Source organism: Ovis canadensis, chromosome X (genome assembly GCF_042477335.2).
Source record: "Ovis canadensis isolate MfBH-ARS-UI-01 breed Bighorn chromosome X, ARS-UI_OviCan_v2, whole genome shotgun sequence".
Taxonomy (NCBI): Eukaryota; Metazoa; Chordata; class Mammalia; order Artiodactyla; family Bovidae; genus Ovis; species Ovis canadensis.
This window is the reverse complement of record NC_091727.1, coordinates 52621655-52634023: the sequence shown is the minus strand read 5'-3', so window position 1 is coordinate 52634023 and position 12369 is coordinate 52621655. Positions and strand designations below refer to the sequence as shown.

At 43.9% G+C, this 12369-nt stretch overlaps 1 protein-coding gene and 1 long non-coding RNA gene across 4 annotated transcripts in view; one reads left to right on the top strand and one right to left on the bottom strand.

Moving 5' to 3' along the window:
• Nucleotides 1-5288, bottom strand: part of FAM120C (family with sequence similarity 120 member C) — a 147501-nt gene extending 142213 nt beyond the window's left edge. For all 3 annotated transcript variants that reach the window (XM_070291608.1, XM_070291610.1, XM_070291609.1), the window contains exon 1: nucleotides 3852-5288. In XM_070291608.1, coding sequence (XP_070147709.1) covers nucleotides 3852-4550 — 699 coding nt within the window. In that variant the 5' untranslated portion in view covers nucleotides 4551-5288. The remainder of the gene's footprint in view (nucleotides 1-3851) is intronic.
• On the top strand, nucleotides 4665-11018 carry LOC138931009 (uncharacterized). Its single transcript, XR_011446323.1, has 2 exons — nucleotides 4665-4857; nucleotides 9329-11018. It is a non-coding gene; the product is annotated as an uncharacterized lncRNA (long non-coding RNA).
• The last annotated feature ends 1351 nt before the right edge of the window (nucleotides 11019-12369 follow it).

The window sequence follows — 12369 nt, the reverse complement described above, 5'->3', positions numbered from 1 at the left end:
GACCTAGACTCAAGAACAGAACCAAGGGAAGGAGAAATACACTAGTGGGTTTTGGACTGAATCACTAGCATTTCAGTCAAAAGAAATCAAGTGAAAAACTGTTGTCTTCAACAACCCCCTGAAAATGCAAACCACAATCAGTTATTAACGAATACCTTTCAAGTCTGTGTTAGAAACCAAGAAGTTCTCCATCACTCCAACAACCACCACCACTGACCAGAGCAAGGAGAGAAAACTTCAGTCACTGATTACATCTACAGATATTTTAAACGTGCAGTTTGGAGCCAGTCTTAAATCCACCATATTAAGAGCAGCACTACACACTTTTAAAAAGTCATTCCTACAATGCATTCTATTAAGATCACTAATCTCTTCATTTCATCTCAGATATGCAGATGACACCACCCTTATGGCAGAAAGTGAAAAGGAACTAAAGAGCCTCTTGATGAAAGTGAAAGAGGAGAGTGAAAAAGTTGGCCTAAAGCTCAACATTCAGAAAACGAAGATCATGGCATCTGGTCCCATCACTTCATGGGAAATAGATGGGGAAACAGTGGAAGCAGTGTCAGACTTTATTTTGGGGGCCTCCAAAATCACTGCAGATGGTGACTGTAGCCATGAAATTAAAAGATGCTTACTCCTTGGAAGGAAAGTTATGACCAACCTAGATAGCATATTAAAAAGCAGAGACATTACTTTATCAACAAAGGTCCATCTAGTCAAGGCTATGGTTTTTCCTGTGGCCATGTATGGATGTAAGAGTTGGACTGTGAAGAAAGCTGAGCGCCGAAGAATTGATGGTTTTGAACTGTGGTGTTGGAGAAGACTCTTGAGAGTCCCTTGGACTGCAAGGAGATCCAACCAGTCCATCCTAAAGAAGATCAGTCCTGGGAAGCTGAAACTCCAATACTTTGGCCACCTCATGCGAAGAGTTGACTCATTGGAAAAGACCCTGATGCTGGGAGGGACTGGGGACAGGAGGAGAAGGGGACAACAGAGGATGAGATGGCTGGATGGCATCACCGACTCGATGGACATGAGTTTGGGTAAACTCCGGGAGTTGGTGATGGACAGGGAGGCCTGGCGTGCTGCAGTTCATGGGGTCGCAAAGAGTCAGACACGACAGAGCGACTGAACTGAACCTCTTCACTGAAGGAAAAACAGATATCCTGCACCTAAAATTAACAAGTTATTATGGAGACTATGAAACGATCAAAGAGTTGTTTATATCTAGCATGGGAAACAAGACATATTTTGCAAACAGTAGTGCTTATGACTACTGAGAAACTTTTTCCCCAACATTTTGTTACAAAAAACTTTAAACATACAGCAAATTTGAAACAATTTCATAGTGAACATTAAACTAATCACAATGGAGACTCTACCATGTTTACTACATTTGCTTTAGCACCTATCAATCCATCTGTCCAATCCAAAATATATATTTTTATGAACTGCTGGGATTTTAAAAGTGAGCCTATGTGTAATGAAGAATCTTAGTAGGTCATTTTAGGATTGCCTCTCAAAAATGTTTGCTGATGATGTGCATGAACAAAAAAGTTGGAAAACCACAAACCCATAGTGTTCAACTACCCCAACCACCTCTAATCAAAATCTATTCAGAGCTCAAAGGCCATTTTATGTCTCCACGTCTGCGTCCACTCTCTGAACCATCCTTTCCAGACCTCTTCAAGGCTCAGTACCAATCTGTGAAACCTACCTCAATTTTCACACTCTCAACCATAATTAACCAATACTCCCTACAGGGACCATATTTTTCAACAATGAGCAATTAGCTCACAGTATCTGCAACCTTGTTTTCAGCTTGTCTCATTTACTAAAATCTGACCTTCTTGAGGATAGTGATCCCCTTACTTCACTCTGAATCCTCAGCAATCAACACATTACCTAGCCTACAGGTACTCAACGAATAATAACAAACAGCCCCAAACCTCTCTTTACCCAGAAGCCAGAGATTTTAGTCCAATATGGAAATGCTTTAATCTGTCTGGCACTTTAGAAGGCTTCATCTTATAGCACTGTTGCTAAGAGCATGAGCTTTGGAGCCAGATCACCTGGGCATGTATCCTAGCTTGCCATTTATTGCCAGGTGACTCTGGGCAAGTTTCTAAACCTCCTGTGCCTCAGTTCCCTAGTTTGAAAAACGGATAATACTGTTTCACAGGTTATTGTGAGGATCAAATGAGATAATTTTCATTTGATAAAGCACCCAGATTAGCAGCTGGCACACAGTGAGCATTCCATCAACCTTAGTCACTGTTGACAGCAACCAAGTTAATATTGACAATCAGGTAAAAAGTTCTTAAAGATGGAGTAGTAGCAGTGAAAACAAACTGGAAAGAATGGCCATGAATGGATAAACTACTGAAAACATGCCCAGTCAGGAAGGCAAGCAAACGGATTCTGATATATATATTTCTCCCACTTTGTATTGAGATAGCTCATGATTGAATTTTTTTAAAAAAATTATTAAAAACAGTTATAATCTAACCAGCCTAGGCACATATTAGATGCTGAGCACAAGAAGTCTAGCATGACTGGACTCTAGCCACAAGCTGTATGACCACTGCAAATTTCTTTATGTGGGTCTTTCAGTCTCTCAGCTGAGATTTTCCCCTCCTCATTACTCCACCCAGCACCATTTCCTTAGTTTATGATTCCAGTTCCATGTCATTTTCTGACTGTGTGCACATCCCTAAGAGCCTTGGTTGGGGAATAGGTTTGTGGTTCTGTCCTACTCAACCCTGTACTACTTTTTTTTTTTCCTGCCCACCTCCTTTAATTCTCAAGCCTTGCTATTCCCTACACGTAGGAACTTGAAACTTAAGAGTATGGGAAAGCAACAAAGCAACAGCAGTTGTGCCAAGAACTGGGGGTGCTGCCAAGCTGTTCTCCAGGCCCCATATGCAGAGATTAGACTGGCCCCCATGAGGCCTCACATGCTTGATATTCCCATTTGCTTCTGCTCACTTTTCTCTCCTTTAAAGAAGCCTCTTCCCAAGCCTGCAAGTAATGCAAATCCAATTCATTCTTAAAGACCCAGGTGAGGTCCAACTTCAAGAAAGCCTCCTCTGAGCATTTTAGCCCAGATATTGCCCCCAACACACATACACCAAACAAGTACTATACTTACAATCTTTACCATAAAGCGTAATCACATAACACATTTATATCACTGAATAAATGTTTCATGTGTATATTTCGATTTTCCAAGGGCAGGAACCATGTCTCACATGTCTTTTAAACCCCTTACTCTTTTTAGTGGGTTAATACTTGTTGAAAAGTGAACCAGTCGGTTTGATTGTTTGTTTAGGCTAAGGAAGGATGAGATAGAAACAGGTTGAAATGAAAATGGTTGAATGAACAGATGGGTGCAAAAGAAGCAATGGTTCAAAATTCGGGGAAAAGTTGTAGAAGAAAGGTGTTCAATTAACATGTTTAACTGATCTGCTGCAGGGTTGGAAAGAGAAACAGAAAGATGTTAACTGGAAAATTTGAAAAGGGCATTTCAGCTTGAGGCAGAAAACAGCAGGAGAAAGGGAGCTACAAAAGAAATTCTGCTAAAACCCAGAGATAGGCCAACTGGGTAAAGGGGGTTATTGGGATGACATGGGCAGAGAGATGTGGTTATGAAGGTGAGCAAATCAGTAGGGGGTGGTATGAAGGGTTGGGTAGATGGATAAAATGATCAAGGGTATTTAGGCAAGTGGGTTAGCTGACTGGGCGGTGAGTGGGTAGATGGGAGAAAGGTAAGTGGGTGGGTGGTTAGGTGTTTAGTTGGGAGGGAATAGGTGTGGGGCGAGTTATTTAAGATCCGGCCCCTCCCTCACCTTGACCCGGAAGCGGATGAGTGCTAGCCTCACGCAGTGGCTCAGGCAGGCCGGTGGCAGGAACCAGGCCCGAGGAGGAGGGGTGCCCTTGTTGCCCACGTGTCCCACGATCAGTTGCGCTGTCTGCCGCTCGGCCTGGCACCGACGGCCCCATTCGGCCAGCCGGTCCTTACCCAGGCCCCCGGGGAACATGACCACCAGCTCCAGGCCGTCGCCGCCGGGATAGGCACAAGCCTGACAGAGCGCTGACAAGTAGCCCAGCATGGCGTTCCATTGGCCGCCACACACCCAATCCGTCTGGTAGCCGCCATAAAGCCGCGGCAGCGCTGAGCCCGCGTCCACAAGCACCCGGGCCCCGGGCAGCGGAGGGGGCGGCGGCGGCGGCGGTGGCGGCGGGTGCAGGCCGGGGTGCGCCTGGCCGTGATGGTGGAAGTGGTGAGCGGGGTGATGGTGTCGAGTAGGCCCCGCGCCCCCGGAGTAGGCACCCAAGGCGGCGGGCGGGAATGGCGGTTGCTGAGGCGCGGAGCCCCTGGCGGCGCGTGGAGCCCCGGGCGCTAGAGCTGCCGTAGGCGGCAGCTGGCGATGCTGGTGCTGCTGCTGCTGGCGCGAGACCGTGCGCGCGAGTTTGAGGAGGTCCACGGGCACCACGGCCCCGGGACAGCGCTTCTCCAGGAACTCTTGGAAGCCCTGGACGCCCATGCTTCGTCGGTGGGCAGATGAGACGGCGGCTGCGCGAGCAAGCTAGGCGGCGATCTGGGCGCGAAGCTGGGGGCGGGCGCGTGCGCACTCCGCGGGGGGCGAGGGGGCGGGGAAAGGATTCCCGAGGGGAGGGTGAGCTAGAGAGGGAACGAGGGCGGGGTGAGGAGGAGACAGCTGAGTGGATTTGGGAGGAAAGAAGGGGTGAGGCCGACCGGACTCAGGAGAAGCTGGGAGCATAAAACCGATGACAGGCTCTAGTCACTTCTTTTTTATCCCTCTCCTGGCGCTGTTCACCGCTTCAAAAGGGGTAAAGCCTTTTCCTGCCACCTCCGGGAGCCATATTGCCTCTTCTCTGTGGTACACGCTTTCTAGCCGGAGGCGGGGGTGGGGGAGTAGCGGGGGCGGGGCAGGGAAGCGGGGCATCCTGGGAGTTGTATTCTCTTCTAAGGCTTCAGGATAAAGAGTTGGAACTAAATTACCACCCTCGTCTACCCTTGTATTCACTAGGTATCAAGGGGCGGGGCGTGATAAGCGTTTAGGATTTGCACTCCAACTCTACATCCACCGAGTTGCTTCAAGCTGTTTATCGCCTTTCCCAGGAAAAGGAGTTTGGGGGTAGTGATGCATCATGGGAAAGGAAGTAAAGTGGATTATTTTAATTCAGCTTAAGTAGTATAAGCATCCCAAGAAGGAAGAATTTTCCTTTGGGGGGAGGGAATAACGTGGGTAGCACATTATTGAAAAGGACACATGAAACGTAAAAATGATCACCACCAACATTTCTGAGACCTTGATGCTGGGAAAGATTGAAGGCAGGAGAAGGGGAGGACAGAGGATGAGATGGCTGGATGGCATCACGACTTCAATGGACATGAATTTGAGCAAACTCTGGGGAATAGTAAAAGGGAAGCCTGGCATGCTACAGTCCATGGGGTTGCAAAGATTTGGACATGACTGAGCCACTGGATAACAATAACAATATAATCTTAGGTTGTAAAATAACCTTAGTTCTGTAATAAGCCACATACTTTTTAGCTAAGGTAATTCTTTGAGGAAGAGTTTTTTGGCCCCAGTTTATGAATAGTGAGATTTACATTATTTATTTGCCCAAGGTAATTCAGAGACAAAGTGAAATGGGATATCCAATGTACTCGGGATCTCTTTGTTTAGGGAGATAAGCATCAGCACAAATTAAACAACAAGTTGTACCTTTCTGGTACTCTTTGAGCTACAATGTCATATAGTTAGGACATTTATCTGCAACCACTATGAATTAATTTGTTGGGGAGCTCTTGAGAAAATAGCAGTAAGGGCTCCAATTCCAGACATAATAAGGAAAGAAGGGGGACCCCTTCCAGGGTCTGAGAGTGGACTCTTGTTTAACACTTGGAAATGAATTGTCTGAGGAGACATGTGCTGACAGAGCAAGAGGCTTTATCAGGAAAGGGCACCCAAGCAGAGGACAGTAGGGTAAGGGAACCCAGGAGAAGTGCTCTGCCATGTAGCTTGCACTCTTGGAGTTTATAGTGATGGGGTTAGTTTCCAGTTTGTCTCTGGCCAATCATTCTGACTCTGGGCTCTTACTGGTGTTGTGTGAATTGTTCAGCCAAGATAGAGTGCAATGAGGATTCTGGGAGGTTGGTAGGACATATGGACTGGCATCTTCTCTTTTTGATCTTTCCTGAATTCTTCTGGTTGGTGGTAGCTTGTTAGTTTCAATGTCCTTACCAGGAATCTCCTGTTGTTAAGATAACTCACCCAAGTGGCTACTATCTTGCCTGGCCAGGGTAGGTGGTTTCAGTTTTTTCCCTAACAGCACAGAATCATCTTTTGTAAAATCTATTTTTAGCATTCTCCTTGGTTGATTATGATATTGTGCCAGTCTTCTGGCTGACTGGCTTTTAGAGCCCACTGTTTCAATAGGAGGAGGGTAGCAAAGAAGATTCATTCTGTTCTGTGAGTAATAGCTCTGTCTTGGAACGTAATAGAAGGCAGGAGATAAAAGCAGGCTAAATAAGAACACAGAAGTGCAGAACCCAAGAGTAGTCCAGGTGAAATGAAGTCTGAGAATAGTGTGCGTGCATGCTACGTTGCTTCAGGTGCTTGACTCTTTGTGACCCTATGGACTGTAGCCTGCCAGACTCCTCTGTCCATGGGATTCTCCAGGCAAGAATACTGGAGTGGGTTCCTGTGCTCACCTCCAGGAGATCTTCCGGACCCAGGGATGGAACTCTTATGTTTCCTGCCATTGGAAGGTGGGTTCTTTACCACTAGTGCTACCTGGGAAGCCCCAAAAAAGTGTGAAAGTGTTAATCACTCAGTCGTGTCTGACTCTTTGCAGCCCCGTGGACAAGTAGCCCATTGAGAAAAGTGTATGGGGATGCAAAAGCTGAAAAAGCATCAAACTCCATAAAGAAATTAATCATAAAAGACTAGTGGAGACAGAACAAGCCAGATTGGCAAAGAATAAGTAGATATTAAAGCAATGCTCACAAATAACTCTTGAGAAAACAAACAGTGAAAGAGAGAATAGTGGCTTGAAAGGATGGCGGATGGAAAGAATAGAGGTTTTTTTTTAATATAATGGATACCTAAATGATTGTCTACTCAGCCCTTCTTTCTAAGAATTAACCCTCTCCCCATTTACAGTTATAACAAAAACTGTCATGTTAACCATAACCATAGCTGACTGGGTCAAAGGCAGATAATGAATTCAGGCTGGGTCAATCAGAATCTCATTCCCTAGAAATTTGAAACTGGACCAGAGAGACCAGTTTTTCTTGAAATTTAAATCTTGGAAGCTATCAGCAGTCAATTTTCCCATCAGATGAACAAAAGTAAAAGATACTGGTCTGAAGGAAGGGAAGAAAAATGCAGACTCAAAAAAGAGATGGGAAATAGGAAGGCTTCATCATGTTTTAAGTCCCAGGTTTTAGATCATTCTTTAGATATTCTTGTCCTTGGTTTCTCTGAAGCAATCTCATACCCTTACTATTTTTAAGATAGAATTGAATTAGAAACTACTCATGACCATAAAATATTAATTCAAGAACTGGTACCAGAAATGGGGTGTGTCAAATTACAAACCCTAAACTGTAGGACTGGCAGAGATTGGAGATCTCTTGTATCATTAATTGGAAGTTTGCATTCTGATATTTGGCAATGAAATAGTTGCTTATTGCTCTTGAGACTCAAAAACAGCATCCCTTCTGCATATATCAAGAGTTTGGCAACTTGACGGTCAGATATTCATGGGCTTTGCCGACTTATAGTAGTAGAACTCTGTCTCACTTCAAATAGTTCACTAATTAGGAAACTGGCATCCAGGCAGTTGGAATAACGTTATCTATATAAGCAGATTCTTTACCATCTAAGCCACCAAGGAAGCCATCTATATAAGCCAAAGCCCCCAAATGTGAAGATCTCTTCCTCTACATGCATTCAGCTGAAATACAAGAGAGAGTGGGTAAGTGTAACATTCCCAGAGCAGATCAAAAAAGAGAAGCTTCACGTCCTTTAAATCAGCCTACTGTTTTCTATCTGTGCTCTGAACTGGACACCTTGAACAGAATGCCAGGGAGAAGGAGGCAAGTCCTTAGGTACAGAGCTAAGAAATAGAGCTGCAACAGAATGAGTCAGGTTACTCTGTTTAGCAAATCTAAAGATTCAAAGTGCACAAGTTGATTAGATTCTTGGCACTTACTAGCATTGTGAATCCCCTCAAATGAAATCAACAGGCAGTCATATGAGGTTTTGAGGAAGAAAATCATATCTAGTGAATGGCAACCATGAGCCAGCAGTGATTCTCAAAGTATAGTACATGGACTAGCACATCTGCACCTAGGATCTGTTAGATATGTAGGTTCTTGGGCTTCATTCTAGACCTCCTCAATCCGAAACTCTTGAGGGTGAGGCCAGTAATCTGTGGTTTGTGTCTGTGTGCTCAGTCGCTTGAGCTGTGTCCTGACTCTTTGCAACCCCATGGACTGTAGTCTGCCAGGTTCTTCTGTCCATGGCATTTTCCTGGCAAGAATACTGGAGTGGGTTGCCATGCCCTCCTCCAGGGGATCTTCCCAACACAGGGATCAATCCGCTGTGGCCTGTTTTGCAGGTGGATTCTTTACCTGCTGAGCCATTGGGGAAGGCCAATCTATGATTTAAGTGGTATCAAAGATAAACAAAGGCTGACATTAGTTAAAGCAGTGAGAACAGATTTTATTCAGTTACTAACAGTAGGGGAAAGAGCAGAGGTCCATTCCATTTGTGCAGAGGTGACAGCATTTTAAAGGGAGGAGGGAGGAGGAGTGAGGCGGGGCTCAAGTAGAGGCAGGAAAGGGAAAAATTACAAAGGGCTGGCCAGTGTAAATGCAATTAGGCTAGCTGTGTCTGCTCATTGGCAATTACTGAAGTCAGTATTATATCCTCCCACAGTTCCTGAGAGACAGAGGCCCTAGCCTTCATAATGATTACATTTCAAAGGATTGGTCCTTGAGACACACACACATGGGAAGAATTCATAATTGTAAGCCCTTTTTGGTAAACAGTCTTAAGAAAGAGAGGTCAGGAGTCTATTGTCAGATGTCAGCTAGAACAAGCTATGCATTCTTTTTACAGCCCCACGCTTTTCCAGACGAAAACTGGGTCATCCCAGAGACTCTGACATGTTAATATATTAGAACATGTTAGAATCAGACATGGGACAACAGACTGGTTCCAAATTGGGAAAGGAGTATGTCAAGGCTGTATATTGTCACCATGCTTATTTAACCTATATGCAGAGCCCATCATGTGGAATACCAGGCTGGATGAAGCACAAGCTAGACTCAAGATTGCCGGGAGAAATATCAATAACCTCAGATATGCAGATGATACCACGCTTATGGCAGAAAGTCAAGAAGAACTGAAGAGCCTCTTGATGAAAGTGAAAGAGAAGGGTGAAAAAGTTGGCTTAAAACTCAACATTCAAAAAACTAAGATCATGGCATCTGGTCCCATCACTTCATGGCAAATAGATGGGGAAACAATGGAAACAGTGACAGACTTTATTTTTTGGGCTGCAAAATCTCTGCAGATGGTGACTGTAGCCATGAAATGAAAAGATGCTTGCTCCTTGAAAGAAAAGCTATGACCAACCCAGACAGCATATTAAAAAGCAGTGACATTACTTTGCCAACGAAGGTCCGTCTAGTCAAGGATATGGTTTTTCCAGTAGTCATGTATAGATGTGAGAGTTGGACCATAAAGCTGAGCACTGAAGAATTGATGCTTTTGAACTGTGGTGTTGGAGAAGACTCTTGAGAGTCCCTTGGACTGCAAGGAGATCAAACAAGTCAATCCTGAAGGAAATCAGTCCTGAATATTCATTGGTAGGACTGAGGTTGAAGGTGAAACTCCAGTACTTTGGCCACCTGATGTGAAGAACTGACTCATTGGAAAAGACCCTCATGATGGGCAAGATTGAAGGCAGGAGGAGGGGATGACAGAGGATGGGATGGTTGGATGGCATCACCGACTCAATGGACGTGAGTCTGACCCAAGCTCTGGGATTTGGTGATGGACAGGGAAGCCTGGTGTGCTGCAGTCCATGGGGTCACAAAGAGTTGAACATGACTAAGTGACTGAACTGAACTGAGAGACTTGGATAGAAGCCAAGTTTGGTCTAGTCTCTTTAGTGCAGGTGTTTGAATGGAGTGTTTGTGTTGAGTGTTTTTGCAGGTTGGACTAGTTCTCCAGATGATTCTTATGTACTCTTAATTTTGAGAATCACTGCTCTTCTATAGCAATCGCAAGGTCCAAGTACAGACTGGTAAAACAAGAAGGAGCATCAATATAACTAACTCTCATAAGTTTTTCTACACCTGCAATTTATTTCCTTCCTTCCTTCCTATCCAGGTGGAAATGGTGTATACGCAGACCAGTGACTGGATAAAAGTGTGCCCCTTTGCTTTCCTAAAAGGAAACTTTGTGGTTAATCTAAATATTTCTCTATTATTGCATGTTAGATCTATTGGTGGCAGTCAAGTTATAAAGAGGTTGCAGGATCCACATTTAGATTGCACTGAACTAGATGAGGAAGGGGCATGTCCATGCCATGTTGTTGCTCTGGATGCAGTTGCTGCATGTGACTGGCAGTTGTCCATAGATTGTTAGGTGTGGGCATTTTGGAATTGTAGATATGGGGGAAATGGCATATGTATTTATAGGGCAGTCAAAAGGACTGTATGTAAACATCTATTCTGTCTACTCTATACCCCTTTGCTACCCTTTTCTCTACCTTACTCTCTTGGTTGCATCAGGAGCCATTCTTTATGTACCTTCCCAGAGAATTTGGGATTGAGCTGGAGGAGGAAAGATGAAAAATCCTGACTGCATTTCAGCACCTAATTTGTTCCTAAGGGCCATCTGCATTATCCTTGTGTTTTGTGAGATACCACCAACAACTTTATAATAAATTCCTCTTTTGTTTAAGCCTGCTCAAATTGGGTTTCTGTTACTTAAAAACACGAAACATATATGGCACAAGAGAAACTTTATGCTAAACATAGGCCATAGAGAGGGTACAGTAAAGAGGCCAAAGCCCTGAAAGTAGAAAGGGACAGTGAATGTCACAGAATAGTGGTTAAAGTGTGTGCTTTGGAGCTGAGATCTAGGCTCCAAAACCTGTTCAACTCCTTACTTGCTATATAACAAGTTATTTAACCTCTTGAGCCCTTAATGTATCTGTGAAACATAGACTCATTACGTTTTCAACAGATTTATTTGGCACCTACTATGTGCCAGGAATAACACTTCAGTTGTTAGTGTTAGTTGCTCAGTCGTGTCTGACTGTTTGTGACCCCTGGACTTTAGCCCACCAGGCCCTCCTGTCCATGGAATTCTCCAGGCAAGAATACTGAAGTGAGTTGCTATTTCCTTCTCCAGGGGACCTTCCTGACCCAGGGATTGAACCTGGGTCTCCCACACTGTAGGCAGATTCTTTACCATCTGAGCCATGAGGGAAGCCCACTATGGGCCAGGAATAACACTAGGCTGGGAGTAAAGAGTTCTGAAGATAGTCAAGGAGCTTAGAAGGGAGATGTTAATGATACTTACCTCAGAAGCTTGTGAAGATTAAATGATATGATAAAGTGTTTGGCACAGTAAGCACCTAACAAATTTTAATTGTTAAAGTGAAAGGTAGAGAGAAGCATAAAGAGGTTGCATGGAGAGGTCACATTGGATTAAATCTTATTATTTTCCACCTAAATAGTTAGCTAGCTGTTTAGTGTCTGTAAGGGCCCCACTTAGCTTTCTTTATTGCCCAAATCTTTGGGGCTGTTTGAGAGGCTGTAAGCTTATAATGGTAATAGGAAATAATTCATTAGAAAGTCTAATGAGGCTGCTATATTGCTTCTGTTTCTTAAACCAGCAATAATAGGGAGGTCATTTGATTAGCAAAGAAAACAATGACTGTGGTTCTCAACCCTAGTTAGGTTAATATGATACTAATATATTATCTAGGGAGCTTTATAAAACAATACTTATTAGAGGGATGGGACCCAGACACTATTTTTTTTTTTTTACACTGTGGTAAAATACATACAACACAAAATTTACCATCTTAACCATTTTTTTAAAGTAATTAATTTATTTCTCTTAATTGGAGCCTAATTACTTCACAGTATTGTAGTGGTTTTTGCCATACAGTTCAGTAGTGTTAAGTATATTCACTTTATTGTGCAACCAAGGCACTAATTTTTAAAAATACCTCCCTGGGTGATTTTAATATGCAAACAGGGATGAGAACCTCTGAGCTGGAATGGAGAAATCTTACAAATAC